Source organism: Tachysurus fulvidraco, chromosome 6 (assembly GCF_022655615.1).
Source record: "Tachysurus fulvidraco isolate hzauxx_2018 chromosome 6, HZAU_PFXX_2.0, whole genome shotgun sequence".
In the NCBI taxonomy this organism is placed as follows: domain Eukaryota; kingdom Metazoa; phylum Chordata; class Actinopteri; order Siluriformes; family Bagridae; genus Tachysurus; species Tachysurus fulvidraco.
This window is the reverse complement of record NC_062523.1, coordinates 8816503-8836433: the sequence shown is the minus strand read 5'-3', so window position 1 is coordinate 8836433 and position 19931 is coordinate 8816503. Positions and strand designations below refer to the sequence as shown.

The 19931-nt window shown below is 38.5% G+C and overlaps 2 protein-coding genes across 2 annotated transcripts; one reads left to right on the top strand and one right to left on the bottom strand.

Annotated features, from left to right (window-relative positions):
* Positions 1–3177: 3177 nt before the first annotated feature.
* LOC113660851 (polypeptide N-acetylgalactosaminyltransferase 5) lies at positions 3178–14047 on the top strand. Its single transcript, XM_027174681.2, has 10 exons — positions 3178–4452; positions 4719–4885; positions 5868–5987; positions 6587–6722; positions 7393–7512; positions 7656–7773; positions 9589–9918; positions 10908–10988; positions 11381–11530; positions 13239–14047. The coding sequence occupies exons 1-10, from the start codon at positions 3401–3403 to the stop codon at positions 13374–13376; spliced, it is 2412 nt and encodes an 803-aa protein (XP_027030482.2). The 5' UTR covers positions 3178–3400; the 3' UTR covers positions 13377–14047.
* On the bottom strand, positions 13495–19395 carry LOC113660862. Its single transcript, XM_027174695.2, has 3 exons — positions 18708–19395; positions 17368–17625; positions 13495–15339 (listed from the first exon to the last, which is right to left on the bottom strand). The coding sequence occupies exons 1-2, from the start codon at positions 19201–19203 to the stop codon at positions 17375–17377; spliced, it is 747 nt and encodes a 248-aa protein (XP_027030496.2). The 5' UTR covers positions 19204–19395; the 3' UTR covers positions 13495–15339; positions 17368–17374.
* Between the last annotated feature and the right edge of the window lie 536 nt (positions 19396–19931).

The following is a 19931-nucleotide window of genomic DNA, read 5'->3' as shown; positions in this document are numbered from 1 at the left end:
CTGTTCCAGCATGAATGTGCACCTTGAGATGAATTAGAGCAGAGACTGTGACCCAGGCCTTCTCGTCCAAAATCAGTGCCTGAACTCGCAAATTTACTTATAAAGAACAGGTCAAAAATCCCCATAAACACACTTCTCTGAAGAGTTATAGCTGTTATAGCTGCAAAGGGTGGGCCAACCCCATATCAAACCCTACGGATTAAATATGGGATGTCCTTAAATGTCATATGCACGTAAAGGCAGACAGCCTAAAACCTTTTGCATTATAGTGCAGTTTTGTGTGTACTGTAAAGCTCTTTGACACGTTTTCATTTAAATGTTAATATATATTTTATATAAACATCATCTCGCTTGGCAACCTTCCTGAAAACAATCAAAAACAAAGAATAAACACTTCCAGAATCCTCAGCCAATAATCAAATATACTGTACATCACCTCTAATCAAGTATCTGTCTCTGCTCAGTCACCTGATTACTAACAACTTTACTACCCAGACACTCAGTCTTATTTATATGAAGTCTTGCTCCATCCCTGAGTGAAGATATCGTTTGGACTTGTCATTTCATGATTACAGATTTTATCTTGTCTAGTTTATGCCTGAATGTTGTTGTCTGACTATTTGCCTGGCTGACATTTCTGAATTTAGCCTAGTCTTATTGTTTGCTACAATAAAAAAACTGAAAGCCTGCACTTGGCTATATTGTGATTCATAAAAACAAATAACTAATAAGTAATAAGCAACTTAAGTAACTTAACAAACCAACGTTCAATCGTTGCCTAAACATGATGACGTCTTTCAGCACAGAGGGATCCCTGACCACAAAATATGATCTGAAACCTAACAACATTGAGAATACACTAAGCTGTAAACTAAGTCTGAAACTTTTCTTGCTTACCCGGGATCTTTATAAATACGTGAGATAATCAACGCCTTTGTGTATCATTTGTATACATCTGACATTTACATTTCTGGCATTTAGCAGACAACCTTATCCAGAGTGATTTACTTTTTTTTATTATTTAATTTTATACAACTGAGCAATTGAAGGTTAAGGGCCTTGCTCAGGGGCCCAGCAGTGGCAGCTTGGTGGACCTGGGATTCAAACTCATGACATTTACATTTACATTTACAGCATTTGGCAGACGCCCTTATCCAGAGCGACGTACATAAGTGCTTAAATCTCTAACACTGAATACATTAATGCTGGTTCACTAGGTTACATACTTAAGATACCATGAGTTTAAAACATTTGTTCAAAGTTACAATGAAAAAGTGTCAAAGGTGGTTTTTTTTTTTTTTTTTTTTTTTTTTTTTTTTTAAATGCAAAAGATAAGGAAAGAAGTGCTAGTTGAAGTGCTTCCTGAATAACCTCATGACCTTCTATTCAATAGTCTAAAACCTTAACCACTGCTATACCACATCCCCATGTACCACAAGCTTATATTTTTACCAGAGTAAAAAGGGAAATAAGATAGCAAAGCACCGGATGCAAGCTGTGAATTAAAAATAATTATGTTTATTCCAATTCGTTTCTGAAAGCATAGATGACATCTTTCTCTCAACATTTCTTCACCTCACTCATCTCCTGATGTCAACTAGCAGTCTATACAAAGATGTCATAAATATATTGTCCATCGCTGTTCAAGTGGCTCAGCACTGGAAAGGAGAAATCCATTTCAAATGTGTTTGACTAAATGTTTGGCCAATCTCTCTTTGTTTTATTTTACACGTATAGCTGACTACACCTTCAGGCCCTTTTTTCTGTTATAATAAGCTCCACTCTTCCAAGAAGCCTTTCAACTAGATTCTGTAATGTAGCTGTGGGGATTTGTATGCATTCAGCTACTAGACCTTTAGTGAGATCAGGCACTGACGTCAGATGACAAGGTTTGGAGTACAGTCGATATTCCCTGTCATCCCAAAGGTGTTCAGTGGGGTTAACAGGGCACTGTGCTGGACACTCAGGTTTAAACTTGGCAAACCATGGAGTGTGCTTTGTGCAAAGGGGCATTGTCTAGAGCATGCAAAGACATCCGATACTAACTTGGTGAGACCCAAATATGGGGTGTGAGGGGCAGCTGTACACATACTTTTGGTCATATAGTATATTTTGAAAATAATATTTTCAACTATTATTATTATTAGTAGTAGTAGTAGTAGTAGTAGTAGTAGTAGTAGTAGTATCATTCATTTTCTACCGCTTATCTGAACTTCTCGGGTCTGAGCCTGTGTCTATCTCAGGCGTCATCGGGCATCAAGGCAGGATACACCCTGGACGGAGTGCCAACCCATCGCAGGGCACACACACACTACGGACAATTTTCCAGAGATGCCAATCAACCTACCATGCATGTCTTTGGACCGGGGGAGGAAACCGGAGTACCCGGAGGAAACCCCCGATGCACGGGGAGAACATGCAAACTCCACACACACAAGGCGGAGGCGGGAATCGAACCCCCAACCCTGGAGGTGTGAGGCAAACGTGCTAACCACTAAGACACCGTGACCCCCATTAGTAGTAGTAGTTATTATTATTATTATTATTATTATTAGAATTATTATTAGAATTATTATTATTAGTTTTACTATTATCTATACATATTTCCTATTCTAATTCTACAATTGTACAATTTACAATTCTAATCTGTACCCATCAGCCTCATCCTGAAGTCAAATGACGTCATCCACGTGTAACCACGTGTTAAAAAGAATCACCTTAAAGGACCCTGATTCTTCCAGGATCTGTGTGACTAAGATCCTTGACTACAAAATCTCATTATGAATAATCCATGGCAACACAATTAAGATCTAAAATTTTTAAACGTGAACAATTTTATTACCCAGACAATTAATCCCGACCTTTACACGCTGACACTAGAAACTATTTCCATTCATCAGATATATGAAATATGAGCTTTAGAGTTTAGTTGAACATGGGAGGAGTGCCTCTCATACGGGTTGCCAGATTGGAAACATTCATCCATTTACGTTTTGACTATATCTCTATATAATCCTACTACATAGGCTTTACTTCATGATGACGGATATCCGATGTTCACGCCTTTACGTCAAAATAGTATGTTACGATATTTTTTTCCTAGTAGTATAATCAGGTTAAAAAACGATGATTGTGAATAGTGTAAGTTGTTACAATCTGGCAACCGGAAGATATGTCGCGCTTAGTAAAGTTACCTGGACAGCGTACGTGTCACGCGAGTTGTTTTCACGCGTAAATGTCACGTTTTGGTTTCTTTTTTTGACTTCATGTGGACAAAATGGGACAAGAAAGTATCCAGAGAAGGATTGGAGTGAGATGATGCCACGCAGTCACGACTCCATTCTGGTGAAAGTTTAAATAGAGTTTCAAAACCAAAACAATAAAACCAAAACATCTCCAAATGAAGATCAGTAAGTATTTAAGAGGGAGCGGAAGGGTCCTGGCGTTTGTTTTTGTTGCCTCTGTATTGTGGCTTCTTTTTGACATGGCAGCACTGAGGCTGTCCAATGCAGACTTGAATGGACAGCTCATGAAAGATCTTGTGCTGAAAGAAAGAGAACTGGACAAGAAAATCAACCCAAACGTCAGACATCACCGTGTCCAGAAGGTGAACCCGGATATGGAGACGTCTCAAAGCTTAGATCAGCTTAACAGACCAGTTGTTGAGGTTTACAGGCGAAAAAAGCCTGGCATTATTAAAGCAGCACAGAAGTCCAGTGGTAACATTTCATCTGTAACTTTGTCCAAATCCAACAACGTGCACATAGATACAAAATCATTTGGACACAAGGGAACTTTGGAAAAGCAAAACGCTCCAAGAAACAAAGTTACTCCAGGTGCTGGGGAAAACTTGAAGAAAGGAGTACTTACAAAAACCAAGGCGCCATCTGCTGGTCAGGAAGGAAAGCTGCAAAAACTGCAACCAAACATTTCAATAGACCACCAAATACCATCACAGGACATTAAAATACCCCAGCAGGTCGTTTTGTCTAATAAATCCGACAGCACACTGAAAAAGGTCCAAAAAGATTCATCAAACAGCATTCACACACCGACACGATCTGCGAAACAGGAAAACTCCATCCAGAAGGTCCAGATTGTTGATAAATCGGTTGTGAAAGATAACAAGACCGATTCGGTGCCCGTTAATGCTGTAGTTCACGTCTCAGGAAAACCATCGCAAGCCCCTCTGAATGCTTCAAAAGTCCAAACCAGAGAGCTCTTGAACTCTACAGGTGTGTCGAAACAAGGTGGGCTTCATAAGGTCATGACTCTGGATTCGACCCTTAAACCAAGGGATTCCCATGCAGTGGGGCAGTTTGGCTGGGCTGCGGTCGTGGCTCCGGATGATCAGGAAGAAAGCAAGCGCAGATGGAGCGAAGGTTATTTCAATGTGTTCCTCAGCGAGCAGATTCCTGTGGACAGGGCTGTTCCAGACACACGACCTCCAGCGTGAGTAGATCACTTTTATTTTCATTAATTTTTTAAATATATCTGTATCTGTTCATGTATGTACTCTGGTGGTCAGGGCTTCTAGAGTGTGATTCCTTATGGGTAGGATTACTTAATGTGCAATTACAACAAGGACAATCCTTTTTTTGTTCATGTCTCAATTTGGTATTTTGCTCTTAACAATACACATTGGCACAAAGCATATATATATATATATATTAGATAGATTTTTATTTTAAAGTAATCTCATCCTTGTCCTGATTCAGGTGCTCCCAAATGCTTGTCCACAATGACCTTCCTACGACGAGTGTGATCTTCTGCTTTGTGGACGAGGTGTGGTCCACTCTGCTTCGCTCTGTTCACAGCGTGCTGAACAGGTCCCCACCTCACCTGCTCAAAGAGGTTCTACTGGTGGATGACTGCAGTACAAAAGGTGTGTCAAAGGGAAAGGCTAGGGTGCATGTGTGTGTGTTGGGATGAGATCGGAATGTTTTTTTGGGTGCTTGCTTTTTGCTTGATCAGCTTGTGCTTTGTTGGATAGTATATAATGTAAAAAAAAAAAATCTAAATCATTTTGTAAGTGTTTTGGATAATGACATCGTGATTTTTTTTTCTCCAGGTGTGTTGAGAAGGGTTCATTAAGACAACAAATATTATATACTAGACAATCTTATTTTGTTAAAGTACTGAAATTGTTCTGAAATTCTTTGGACAGAATTTAACTGAGTAGTCAGATGAACGTACTGGATGTTTGAGTTAGTCCTGAACACCTAGTGAATGTTGTTACATCACAAAATGAACCCAACAAGCCTTAAGATCAAACGTATACCCATTTGGTTGATCTAATGATATACAACATATTCGGTTTTGCGAATATCGTACCAAATTTCCTTCCCTTTCAACGGCAACTAATTTTGATCTATGCAGAGCTATGCGTTGCCAATAAAGGCTTTCTATTCTATTGTATTCTATTCAGGCAACTCGTTTGCTCTTTCACATAACTGCATGGAGCATTTGTAATTCATTACACTGACATAAAGCACAAGTGACTTATACAGTCTGTGATAAGATTTCAAACCAGGATTTAGTTCTCTTTACTGAACCACTTTATCCTGGTCAGTGTCACGGTTGATCCAGAGGAAGGCAGAGGTATGACTTTGGATGGGATGTCATTCCATCACAAGGCACCATGCACACATACATTTAACACCTAGGGGCAATTTAGAGTAGAATAGACAGTGTGCCTACTGGCATGTTTTTGGGAGGTGGGCGGAAACCAGAGGAACGCACACGGATAGAGAGGGAACATGGGAAACCCACGCAGACAGTTGTCTAAGCTTGAGGTCGAACCAGGAACCCTGGAGAATCATTATGTAGTAAGTTACTGTGTCTGGTTACTTCTCTTTGTGTTGTAGACTACCTGAAGGACAAGCTGGACATCTACATGTCTCAGTTCCCTAAAGTGCGGATCATTCGCCTCAAAGAGAGGCATGGTCTGATCAGGGCGAGGCTGGCTGGGGCAGCTGAGGCAAGGGGTAAAGTGTCTGCTTAGCAATATACATAGATATTATTGTAAAGCATGTATTAGTAAAAGAGTGAGACCGAGAGTGTGAGACTGAGAGTGTGTGAGTGTGTAAGAGGGTGAGTGTGTGTGTGTGTGTGTAAGAGGGTGAGTGTGTGTGTGTGTGTGTGTGTGTGTGTGTGTGTGTGTAAGAGGGTGAGTGTGTGTGTAAGAGGGTGAGTGTGTGTGTAAGAGGGTGAGTGAGAGTGTGTGTAAGAGGGTGAGTGAGAGTGTGTGTGAGAGGGTGAGAGTGTGTGTAAGAGGGTGAGAGTGTGTGTAAGAGGGTGAGAGTGTGTGTGAGAGGGAGGGTGAGAGTGTGTGTGAGAGGGTGAGTGAGAGTGTGTGTGAGGGTAAGACTGTGTGTGAGAGGGTGAGTGTGTGTAAGAGTGTGTGAGAGGGTGAGTGAGAGTGTGTGTGAGGGTAAGACTGTGTGTAAGAGGGTGAGAGTGTGTGTGAGAGGGTGAGTGAGAGTGTGTGTGTGTGTGTGTGAGAGACTTAAAAGCACTTGTCCGTCTCTCTGGATAAGGTGACGTCTTTATCAAAATGTACAGTGTCGGTGCTTCTCTTCCTTAGGCGATGTCCTGACGTTCCTGGACTCTCATATCGAGTGTAATGTGGGCTGGTTGGAGCCGCTGCTGGACAGAGTGTATCTAGACCGCAGGAAGGTCGTCTGTCCTGTTATCGAGGTCATCAACGACAAGGACATGAGGTGACACTTTATTTCTGGAGTGAAGTGCACAGCTCTTTAAGCCTATACAAGTCAGACAGGGCCAGTAAGTGGTATTAAAGTGTATCAAGCTAAAGTTGTATATTTTGTACAACATTCATGGTGCCTCGGTGGTGCCTCTGTCTTACCATGTTGTCCTGGATGTACTTCTTGTTCTCTCTGATATATAATTTCTAAACCACACAAAGTAGTGATATGTTAGAATATTTAGGCTTGTGAAGGTGTTCTCGTAGTTCAAGACTGCTAATAAATCTAAAGTCCTGCTATATCACAGATCAGTCTGTCAGTCAGAAAGGTTGAATTTAGTGTACAGTTTAACTAACTGACTGCTTTTCGTTACATTTATTTTTTTTTTGATAATAAAACTCTATATATGACCCTAGAATGACTGACAGAACTGCGGAGGGGTCCAGCGTGTGTCTTAGTTTTTTCCCGACCTGGAGAAAAATGAGCATGCTTGAAGCTATCAGAGGATAATAATATTTAGATTTTTGGCTGCATGCAAGCTTTAAAGCTCAACCTTAAGTAATCATAAATCCTCTGATCCCCAGAGCTTCAGTCGAGATGGTTGAAGACAAATAACAGAACTCTACCTGTAGGTTAATGTTGAAGGATTCGACTCACCTTTTTTCCACACTGCCTGTGTTTACAGTTATGTCATGGTGGACAATTTCCAAAGGGGCATTTTCAAATGGCCTTTAGTGTTCGGTTGGAGCACGCTACCGAACGATTTCATCAGCAAGAACAACGTCAAAGTCTCAGATCCTCTCCGGTAATATTTATCGTAATACAGACTCATTATTAAAGAAGAGTTTCTATAATGCAGTTCATTTCCCACCCTGACTGATTAGTCTGGACAGGATCTAACATAAACATGTACATTTTAGTTTTTCACTTTCATTGTTGTTTATTAAGGTGTCCGGTGATGGCCGGAGGTTTGTTCTCTATCGATCGGAAGTATTTTTATGAACTGGGAACGTACGATCCAGGCCTGGATGTGTGGGGAGGGGAGAATATGGAGATCTCTTTCAAGGTAAAGTTTATGTTAATTAATGTTAAGTATTATTAATGCATCATTTCGTATTTTTTCTATCACACAGGATTAGTGTGTAATGAGTCAAGAGTCAAGTCAAATCAAGAAGCTTTTATTGTCCTTTCAACCATATATAGCTGTTGCAGTACACAGTGAAATGAGACAACGTTTCTCCAGGATCAAGGTGCTACATAAAACAAAGACAGGGCTAAGGACATGTAAGTAGTCTTAGCCACATAAAGTGCAACTGTGCAACCTGGTGCAAACAGTGCAGGACAAGACAAACAAGACAGTGCAGGACAAAAGATAGTGCAGGACAAAAAAAAAAAAACAGTGCAGACATAAAGTTACAAGACAATACAAATAGTACAAAAAAATGCAATACACAAAAGACAATAAACAGTAAGAAACAGCGCCGACCGACGACCTGTGTACATACTGAATGTTCAAACAATATTTCGGGCAGTAACATTAGAATGAACACAGTTTCTTAGCAGCAGGTCCTTTGGATAATATATATAGTTGTGGACCTGGGATTCGAACTCATGACCTTCTGATCAGTAATCCAACACCTTAACCACTAAGCATTCACATCCCACAACATGCTTTTATATAAGGCTTTGCTGCATCATATTTCCACATTATTGTGTTATGTTCATTACATGGAGCTGCTGAATCAAGCAATCTGTTTAGTCTGAAGGTGTTCATTTCCCACCACAGCAGCTCTGATACTGCTCAAGTCAAAAAGCATTTATTGTCATATACAATTTATACGACCATATACAGTACAACAGATGCAGTACATAGTGAAATGAGACAGTGTTCCTCCAGGACCATGGTCGCTACATAAAACCAAGACAGAGCTACATAGAACAACACAGAGCTAAGGACTTAAGTTAGTTAGTCCTAGCTACAGTACATAAAGGCCATATGTGCAACCTAGTGCAGTATAGCTGGTCTCAGCTACAAGAATAATCACTGACTAGTAACTTAATCAGAGACTTTTACAGCTGACTCTTCACAGAAATAAAGAACCACGTGTCATACTTGACATGGTGAAGTTTTCTCTAAGGACACCTTTAATTAGCAAGTCTTCGTTCGTTGTCAGCTCTTTGTCACAGTCGGAGCCGAGATAAAGCTGATCCTAATATGAAATAACTACTTGTAGTAATCTTTGGCAGATTGCTGAATTCTGACAAGGGATTCTTAGTGTTTTTGTGTTGAGTATTTTCAGATCAGCCTTTTCACCTACAGATGGTCTGCACCTGACACAAGTGGTTCTTAAGTCTAGACCAGCAATGTTTTGGTGATACTTAAGAACCACTTTTCCTGGTTCAGAGCCGGTGCTTTGGGTGTTGAAAAAGAAAGAACTGGTTTTAAATTAGCCTCCGAACCAGCATTCAAACTGCCTCGGTGGAAAAGGGGCAATAATAGAGAGAGAAGACAGAAGCAAGACTACGGTTGTCTGAGTCTTATCACCTCTTACCTTGGCATGTTCAGTCACAGAGACCCATTGTACCAATGTAACACAATGAATAAGAACATATACTACACACTTTTAGTATGGATGTGAATTATAATCACATAGTATCATAGCTGCCCCTGCACTCTGACCCCAACCTCCTCAGTTGGGGTATGTGAAGAAAAGAATTCCACTGTGCTGTAATGTATATGTGGTGATAATAAAGGCTTTCATGCCCCATCCTATTCTATTCTATGAAGTTTATCAGATTATCATAGATCCAGTGCAAATAATTTAAAGGCCGATTTGCCTTCACCGTAGTTAAAATAACCAGACTGATTTCCTGTCCTCAGATCTGGATGTGTGGTGGCGAGATCGAGATCATCCCGTGCTCCCGCGTGGGTCATATTTTCCGTGGCGAGAACCCGTACGGCTTCCCTAAGGATCGTCAGAGGACGGTGGAGAGAAACCTTGCTCGTGTGGCTGAGGTCTGGCTGGACGAGTATAAAGAGATCTTCTACGGCCACAGTTATCTACACCTGCTGGATAAAAACGTGATAAACATAGGGAACCTCACAGCACAGATCCAGCTGCGGGAGAAGCTCCATTGCAAGAGCTTTAAGTGGTATTTGGAGAACATCTACCCCGAGCTGGAGGCTCCACTCGTCAAAGCTGAAGGCCTTGTAAGTACAGCATTGTCACAGGAGAGGAATGACAGCAAAGTCTAAATGATTTAAAAACATTTAATATAAGTTTATTTTGTCATTTTGTCCATTTTAAGAGTTTCTAGGTGAAATAACAGATTTTTAAACATTATAATTATAATTTAAGATACCAAATTGATAAACATTTCAGAGATATTGAGAACTTATGACATTTTTTTTAATATTAAAAAAAATACAGTTACATAAAAAATATTTATTGTTAAACTTTTTTTTAAGCAAAATTGAAAATTAAGTTCTTAAATTCACTTGTAGTGTATTTATTTTAATAAATTATCCACTTTGTATGATATTTTTTATTTTTATCTCTATTTGGTTTTTTTTTGTTTGTTTGTTTGTTTTTCTTTTTTTCCTCTTCCACAATTTCTTAGCCAGCATCCTGTATAATAGAAGTATTATAGAAAGTGTCATAGCAAATATTGTTGTGATATTTTTTTATCATATTTCTTCATTTACATTTATGGCATTTATCCAGCACGACTGACATTTATCTTATTTATACGCTTGAGCAATTGAGGATTTACAGTAGGGCCTTGCTCATGGGCCCAGGAGTGGCAGTTTGGTGTCCCTGGGATATGAACACATAAACCTTCTGATCACCTTAATCACTTCTAGTGCCCAAGTTTTTTACTGTTGGTTATTCATGAAAATGCTGAGCCATCCTCTGTAATATCATCCACATGCTAATAAGGTTTTGTTTTTCTCAGTCACATGACATGGCTATTGTTAATCGTAGACAAGGGCGCTCTGTCACTGCAGGTCTTCCACTCGCCTCGTATTGTGATTGAAGCCTTTGTTTTAGAGAGTCAGGGCCAAAGCAACAAAAACACATTGTTTTAAAATCACAGTGCACCCCATCTCTCTCTCTCTCTCTCTCTCTCTCTCTCTCTCTCACTCTGTAAATAGTGACCATTCAACCCTGTTTTATTTTTATTTTTATTTTTTTTTAGGTTTTTAACGTTGGCAATAGGAAATGTCTGGTGCAAGAAAACGGCTCTTTATCTTTCGAGATCTGTGATCTTAGCAAACAGGTAACAGTCTTTTATTGCTTTACGTTGTGATATTTGTGTTTAGATTTATAACGAATATGAGGTTAGCTGTTATTAAACTTGTTTTAAAAATGTTGCAGGTCTCTGATTGTTACCACAGAAAAGCTCTGTAACAGTTTAAACGTCGATAAACTGACAGTACTGAAGTCTGATCTTTAGTCGTAGACACTGTGGTAACAGTTATCTTAACATTTTATTTCAATACACGTTAGCCACGTCATATTGAACAAACATTTTAAACACTAACAATAGCATGCTTGTAATGATGAAGCATATTGGCTGATATTCTACAAATATTACGATTGGACACAAATTCCAGCGTGTAGGACAATATTGTAAGACGCTAACTGTTGTCTTCGTCCTTCATCTTTCAGAACCAACATTTCAGCTATAGCTGGGTGAGAACACTCCGCCAGAACATTACTTGCGTGTCTCCACAAGCCACAGGAAGAGGCGTGGCTTTGGAACCATGTGACAACACTAAGGCACACCATCGCTGGCTGCACAAGTCCAATAAATTTCTGGTATGTCATTGCTGGACAAGCTAGATACTTATCACCTATCATTGTCACTTATCTCTACTGACTTTACTGAAGTTCTGAGCAAAGAAGATCAACAAGGCTGATTAAATCAACAAAGTGAGGGCCTTCAGAAACATCTTTTGTGAATAATAGAAGGGCCATAATTTTCAAAGGAAAAGTGCTGTATGGGGTAGAGACTGTAGCAGTGAGGAAAAGACACGAGGCAGAGATAGAGGTAGCAGAGATGAGGATGTTGAGGTTCTCTTTAGGAGAGACGAGGACGGACAGGATTAGGAACGAGCGCGTCAGAGGGACGGCTCAGGTTGGCTGTTTTGGGGACGAGGACAGAGAGGATAGATTTAGATGGTTTGGACATGTACAGAGGAGAGAGATGGTATTATTGGTAGAAGGATGTTGGAGATGGAGCTGCAGGTAAGAGGTCAAGAGGAAGGGCAAAGAGGAGATATATGGACGTGTAAAAAGAGGACATGAAGGTAACTGGTAAGAGAGTGGAGGATGCTGAAGAAAGAGTTAGGTGGAAACTGATGATTGGTGCAAGAGTAGAGGGTGCTGAGGATCGAGTTAGGTGGAAGCTGATGATTTGTTGTGGTGACCCCTAACAGGAAAAGCAGTAGAAGAAGAAGGGCCATCATTTAAGGCATATGATGATGTATTCTGTTGATTAATTATGAAAAATGCGGTCTAACAAAAACTATTCACGATACACACTATTGGGTGAAATTTACTAGATTGCTTCAAGTTGTTTAATGTTTATAAAATATCGAATACACTCTAAGGCCAGCGTTTTGTGGACACCTGATCATCACACCCATATGTGGTTCTTCTGCAAACAAAGTTGGGAGCACAAAACTGTCTAGTTTATCTCTGTATACTATAGAATATATTACATTTTCCTTCACTGAAAGTATGGAGCCCAAACCTGTTCCAGCAGGACAGTGCACCTGTGCACAAGGTGAGTTTCATGAAGACATGATTTTAAAGGTTGAAGTGCAAGAACCTCGAGGTCCTACACAGAGCACTGACCTCAACCCCGCTAAACACCTTTGAGATGAACTGGAATGCTGACTGAACCCCAGAGCTCCTGATCTCACTAATGCTCCTGAACACAAATCCCCACAGTCACATTCTGAAACGGTTCAAATCAAAATCAAAATTTTATTTGTCACACACAGATACATACAGGGTACGACAGTGAAATGCAACTGTCTGGTATTAGAATAAAAGTATAAAAAAAAAACCAAAAAAATAAATAAAATAAATAATAATAAAATAATAATAAAATAATTTAAAAAAGTATAAACTATATAAGAAAACTATATAAAAAAACTATATAAAAATATGAAAAAAAGGAGAAATAATCTATATACATATGCATAAATATACATGTACATAAAAGTGTATGGTTTTTAAAGATTGTCCTTAAAGTGTCCAGTAAATAGTGTATAAACTGGCACTGTGCTGTGCAAGTCCAGAGTTAAAAAAGTGTCCGGTTGTCTGGCTAATTAATCAGTTCTTATTGTGAATTAATAAAACTTGCTAAATTTACTAGATTTCAGTCTATTTTTCTTAACATTTGCAAAGTTTTCAGAGTGTCCCCCCTCTGGTGTGTGTGTGTGTGTGTGTGTGTGTGTGTGTGTGTGTGTGTGTGTGTGTGTGTGTGTGTGTGTGTGTGTGTGTGTGTGTGTGTTAGGCAGAGCATCTGATTGCCGAGGTACATCATCAACGTATGTGTCTGGAGGCAGGATCTACAGGAGACATCTCCATGAAGTCATGTGACGCATCCAACTCCTATCAGCAATGGCATTTCACACACTACTACGCACAGTGAGCCCCGGAGACACTCACGCAGGAGTTTTCTCTTAATCTCACTTTGTCGGGATGAAGACGTTATGTTACATAGGGTGTAAATGAAGTATAAACAGATGCATGCAGAGACTGTAATTTGATTAAAAGGACTGTTTTAAGGGTTGGTGCTGTTTTTTTTTTTTTTGTTGTTGTTGTTTGTTTGTTTGTTTGTTTTTTATTTGTTTTGGTCCCGGATCATTTTAAGAGCAGCTATATATATATGTACATGGATCATGTGTTTTGGGGGGGAATTTTTTAAACTTTTTGGATTTTATTTTTTGCTTGGTTGAAACAAGAGCAAGCATTAAAAGTGCCTGGTTAAAAAAAAAAACAGGTTTTGCAGTGGTACTTGGATATTATATCATTGATTCCGGTACATTGTCAGTATAAATTTCATTATTATGGAGTAAACCTGGTTTGTTTACACAGGACTTGCTTCTAATAATAATTCTATTGTTTACAGCCATTAAACAGGCAGATTTAACATTTATGCTGTAAACATTCTCTATTGACACTAGAGGGCGCTGTTACAACGTTTCTAAAGAATGTTTGGGGTTTTGCTTTTTTTTTCTGCTCAACATTTTTTTAGCTGCTGATTCTGGATGTTAAGAACAAATCAATCTGACTTTATTAAAAATTAAATCCACTTTTTTAGGTTGCAGTGTTTGTATGATTAATTAAGGGATATTAGATTCACCAATAAAACATTTTATGCAATAGGTCCAATCTCTTCCAACAAAATATCATAAAATGTATCAAGAGAGTCAACATGGGCTGGAGTTGAAATTGTGATGTGATGAGGGGTGAAACAAATCAAGAAGCTTTTATTGTCATTTTTACCATATATAGCTGAAGCAGTACATAGTGAAATGAGACAACGTGATGCTACATAAAACAACATGGAGTTAAGGACTGATATGTAAGTTGTCATAGCCACATAATGTGCGTTAGTGTGTAACTTAGTGCAAACAGTTCAAGACCAAGAACAGTGCAGACAGACGACACAAAACACTACAGGACATAAAAATAGTGCCGACCAGAGTGCGCTCTGTAATTGTTTGTTCAGTTAATTCAGTGTTAATTCAATAAATGCACAAAAATGTAATCAAGATAAATTATGTCAGATGTTTATTCACCTTTCATCTAATTTTACAAATAACAAAAAATTTAATGTCTTGGGGGGAAAATCTGTGCACATTTTTATTTTCCTTGTAATACAGCACTCGGTATTTTTGTAAGCGCTACCGATCTTCTGTGGGCAGCCCTTTTCATGTCATCCACAGGTTTTTAGTGGGATTTAGATTGGGGCTTTATTACAAACCATTGATCACCTTCTAATGCTGTTTCTTTGTTGATTTGGATTTGTGCTTTAGATTGTTATCGTGCTGAAAAGTGAGATTTTTCTTCATCTTCATCTGTCTAGCTGAGGCCTGCAGGGTTTTTTGTTACTGAAATGCAATGGTATTTGGATATAATATATATTCCCTCTATCTTGGCTAGAGCTTTTAGTCCAAGCCGAAGAGAAGGAAGCTCCATACCATGCCACCGTAACCATGCTTCACCATGGGCAATGTGGTGTATGGGTGATTAGCTTTCTTGTTATTGTACCATACATGTCTTATACAGTTACAGTATAAGACCATAATACATTTGGCCACATGATTTGGGTGATTAATGTAGACTGTGAGATGTGAGAGAACATGAGATGATTGTCAACAACAAGCGAGAAATACTTACTTCCTAGATCTTCCTCCTGCTCCTCTAATGTTGCCATAGGTCTCTTGGCAGCCTAAATGGTAAGTTTTATATTGTTCTCTTCTCATACTTTACCCTTAACCCATTTCTTCTTGTCATCTTGCTATGGATTGCTGCCTCCTTCAGGACTTTTCCCCTCTTTGCACCCAGACCCAGTGTTTCCAGTTTCCACCCTGACCAGTATGAAGCAGCTAAAATAGACAAACGAATCTTGTCTTTTTCCATGAAGTATGCCAGTACAATGTTATTATGCTATTAGTAGTAGTAATATACTATGTATACCATGTATTCATACTATTCTATACTCCATTCATCATTTATGTTACACAAAATTAAAACACTAATTGAATAAAAAAAAAAGTGCTTCCTCAGGAGAGATCATGTGGTTACAGTAACACTTAACAGGAAACGTATTGTTTCTGTGTAATTGAGGAAAGTACCTTCTTTCTGTATATGTAGAGGTTGACATAGGGAAATAAATCATTTCTATATAAGCTATATAGTAAATTGGATTATTGCTCTATACCATGCTGTTATAGGGAAATAATCAACTTCCAAGTTAACAGTAACTCTGCTTTGTGTTGGATTGAATCACTCCATTGATTCATTGTTGATTCATTTTCTTATATAACAATGCTTTATTCCTTATGTACAATGCATGAAGTGACATTCTGTCCTACAATAAATGGGTGTTCGAGTATGGAAATGCTGGACAGCATTTCTGGTTCAGACAACACTGGTTGGTGCTATTTTATGTATTTGTCCTGTAGTGTTTGTGTCGTCTGTCTGCACTGTTAGCACCAGGTTGGACACCATGCACTTTATGTAGCTAGGACAACTTAGTTTTATAGTCCATAGCTTTGTGTTGTGACCTTTTTTCTTTTCTTTTTTTTCACTGTGTACTGCGTCAGCTATATGTGGTTGAAACGATAATAAATGCTTCTTGACGTCTTGACATGAATTGACCAGTTGATCATCTGTTCCAAGTACAAATCCGAACGATCACAGAACGATCGCTGGCTCAAAGTTACAGATCATGTATACATGGTTACGCTTCCCAGCATGGCATTCGTAGCAATAGCTTAGAAATGTTGTGCCTGACAACTTGACCTCTATTTAAATTTATAAGCTGGTGATATGAGTCTTTCCTAGATTTGCCCTTGTTTTCTAGATTATTGATGTATGAATATAATAAGTATACCTATTCCTCTCTTGGCATGTTAGAATGCCTTATCATTATCAAAACATGAAGTGATGTTAAATCTTTGTAGTAACTTGCCATATAATAAATAGGTTTCTGAACTTTTTGGATTTTATTAATAAATATATATTTATGGAATTAAAAAAATATATATATAATATATATATATATAACTAATAATTGCTTATGCTACTACAATAATTATACTTTTGATTTTTTAATTTATCTATTTATTTATTTATTTATTTACTTACTTACTTACTTACTTACTTACTTACTTACTTACTTACTTACTTGCTTACTTATTTATTTATTGCCACCTGTCATTCCACTGAGTCCTTAATGTCATTTATCAATTTTCTTTTTTTTTTTTTTTGCCAATACGATGTGTCGGGATAACAAAAAAGACATACGCTCTTAATTTTAAGTGTAATCATAGATTATTGATGCATGAATTAAAGCTGACGATCTGCACTGCACCACAGTCAGTGTTTTATTGCCAAACAGATTAACTACAGCACCAAATAAAAACTCACACTGCTTTGTTATACTTGCTATAATATTACAATGTGACGATATATAAATCCATATTTGCCCAGTGTGTATAGTGTGTAAGTGTGAGTATAGGAATGTTTGGTGTTCTTATAGAAATGAAGTGGACCTTATACATTACAGCTTGGATTTATTGCACGCTACATTAATACTATGAGCCAAATTCCAGTAAGGGGGGATTTTTTCCAGTAGGATTAAACTTTCATCCTCTTTTGTTACCAAGAACTGTAGTGTTTAATTACCTAAGAATGTTATTTGCTCACATGTTTCAGCTCAGAAGCCTAGTGTGTATCTATGCTAGCTGACTTATTAAGTAGTATTTTTCTCAAAGCACCCAAAAGTCTTGTGTTATCATGTACAAGATGTTGTTTGTGTGTGTGTGTGTGTGTGTGTGTGTGTGTGTGTGTGTGTGTGTGTGTGTGTGTGTGTGTGTGTGTGTGTGTGTGTGTGTGTGTTAGTTATGTACAAGGTTTTCACAGCTGCATCATAGATTCGAACATCTCAATCCTCTTCTTTGTTTGTCCTCTCCGAATTCTCCGGTATGATACTGTTCCATACTTTGCATGCATCAGGTGATTAAATGGTTTGTTGTTGGAATCATACATCACGTCTAGCCCATCTTCCTGTTCCACTTCCTCCAGGCTCTCACTGCTTTCTTCTGGTAGTCCTGTTTCTCTGGACTCATCAGGCAAAAAGTCGCTGCTCTCTTCCGTGTATGAGTCGGCTAGAAAAATCAGACAGCACTTTAGAATTTAAAGGAGCTGTTTGTCATTTTGAGTCATCAGTTCTGATTCTTGGAAATCGTTCTGCTATTAGGCAAAATGAAAAGCCTGTAATTGAGAAATTTAACTGACCCTATGTACTTGTGAGTTGCCCCTTATATATAATAGGCAGATCTCTGTTTTAACTGGGAATAAGCTCATTTCTGGGCCAGAAATAAATGTAAGCAGAAATTTGAAATTTAGTACATGAAAATAGTTCAAATCACTGTTTTCCTGAAGCTTTTTTGAAAATATATCACTATTCCAGCACTGGATACACTTGTTACACATGTTTAAAAAAAGTTATATATCACAGCTTTAATTTATTCCACAAATCATCAATCCACTAATTGTCAAATCAATAAGAGGGCAAAGCTTTTGTCTGATGATTTGTTCTGTTATGTTTGACTGACAGTTCTAACTGTAAACTACTTCCAAATAGTTTAATGCTAATTATTTGAATAACCAAAAGTTTATTTAGTTTAATAATCATTTTTATACATTTATACATTTAAGTGTAAGCATGATATAAGTACAACCTTTGAAGTGACGGCTGTAAGTAGGACTTATTATTGTGAGTTTTTGGATTGTGTGAGGCTTCTTCAAAACCCGGATGGAAATTTGTATTGTATCAGTTCAGGAATAAGATCATGTGTGTGTGTGTGTGTGTGTGTGTGTGTGTGTGTGTGTGTGTGTGTGTGTGTGTGTGTGTGTGTGTGTGTGTGTGTGTGTGTGTTATCATCGAGACTTAATTGTGCTGAACATCCTATCAATATACTCTATAAATGTAATGACTTATGATTTATAATCACCTACGTATCTGGCATCCCTGTAGAAGAGTCTAGACCTTTATTTAAGTCTAGCTCCTCTCAATGTTTTTTCTTCATACTGATTTGAGTTTCATGATTTGTAATTGGCTTTAAAACTCACTTATACAGCCTTCTGTAAAGGTATTCATATTGCAAAAGTCCTTATTCTGTATTACTATTTATGGACAATTATACCTATTGATAGTCCTTGTGCTCGGCTCTGTCCAATTTCCTACCTCTTTTCTTCATCTGAGCAGCTCCAGCAGGCATAGACCCTCTGAGTGGTACCACTGGAGGCACTGAAAGCTCTTCAGAGTGTTTTATCCGGCTGTTATCCGCTGTCTCGACGTGCGCGTCAGTGTCTGTAGATGGTGCATTATTTACTTTGTTTTCCATTTTGCTTTCCATTTCTTTCAGCAACGCAACACTGTCAAGCTCAGAGCTTGCTTCCATTAGCCCAATATGGTGACATGATGCCTGAGCTCCTGAATTGTAAATCTGAGGAGCAGAATTAAGTTTTTCCGGCCAGAATGGTTCTCCTGAACGTGGCGCCCAAATGGAGTCAAGAGTTTGCTGCGGAATTTCCTCTCCTTCGTTGTAAAATACAGAATCGTCTCCTTCAAGTGGAACCGAACACGGCTGACCCGCAGTGTCCTCCTTAGCTCGTCCACTGGCGTCTCGGTCTGGAGCAGCGTTGCTCTGATTCTCAAGCACACTTGCAATATCCGCCATTTCAGTCCTATGATTTGTTTACAAATTAACGTTTGCCCTTTTTTGTTCTTAGTCCAACTTAACAAATCTGAAGTCTAGTCAAAAAGCTTCCCATCATGTCCCTCCTTCACACTTCCATCCTCCACACTTGCACTCTCATGACCAGTCTGTGGCAGGCAGGGCTTTTGTACTCATGTGCGATGTATTTCTCAAACCACTGGAGAACAGGGGATTTGTACTGACCCAAATGAATGGCCTTTTGTCTGCTGTTTCATTACAAACAAACCATTTGTCCTTGTGTTTTTAATCCTGCTCGAGGTATTTTAAGGCCTGATTAACATTCTCAGTCATGGAGGATTTGGGTCTGATTTGGCTGTAACTCTGCTATTGGCATAATTATACACAGGACTAGGGCATGAGGTAAAACAGTAACACAGTGGGGCTGTACATAGCCATAATTTAACACAATGCAGGATGCTACCACTTCTTTCTTTAGAATTACTGGTTAAGGTAACTATAATGTAATATACTGATCCTAAGTCAAGCATCAATATCATGGCTGATGTAGGCCTTAAACCTCGCTCTGTGTTTTCGGCTAAATCTGAACCACTGTTGTAATTTTATCGAGACTTTTAATTCATTTTGAATCCTTGCAATAAATAATGCTAACTTGCCAATATTTCAAATAATATTTCAAATAGGGTGTTCTAAACTGTGAATAAATCACCAAATAAAATCTGGAATTTATT

Bases quoted from the DNA above. Each gene is read 5' to 3' on its own strand.
- LOC113660862 (XM_027174695.2), bottom strand. From the start codon at position 19,203: ATGGCGGATATTGCAAGTGTGCTTGAGAATCAGAGCAACGCTGCTCCA. The intron at 17,626-18,707 runs GTAGGAAATTGG...TGATTTTTCTAG, and splicing joins TGCTCAGATGAAGAAAAGAG to CCGACTCATACACGGAAGAG.
- LOC113660851 (XM_027174681.2), top strand. From the start codon at position 3,401: ATGAAGATCAGTAAGTATTTAAGAGGGAGCGGAAGGGTCCTGGCGTTT. The intron at 9,919-10,907 runs GTAAGTACAGCA...ATTTTTTTTTAG, and splicing joins TCGTCAAAGCTGAAGGCCTT to GTTTTTAACGTTGGCAATAG. The intron at 10,989-11,380 runs GTAACAGTCTTT...TTCATCTTTCAG, and splicing joins TCTGTGATCTTAGCAAACAG to AACCAACATTTCAGCTATAG.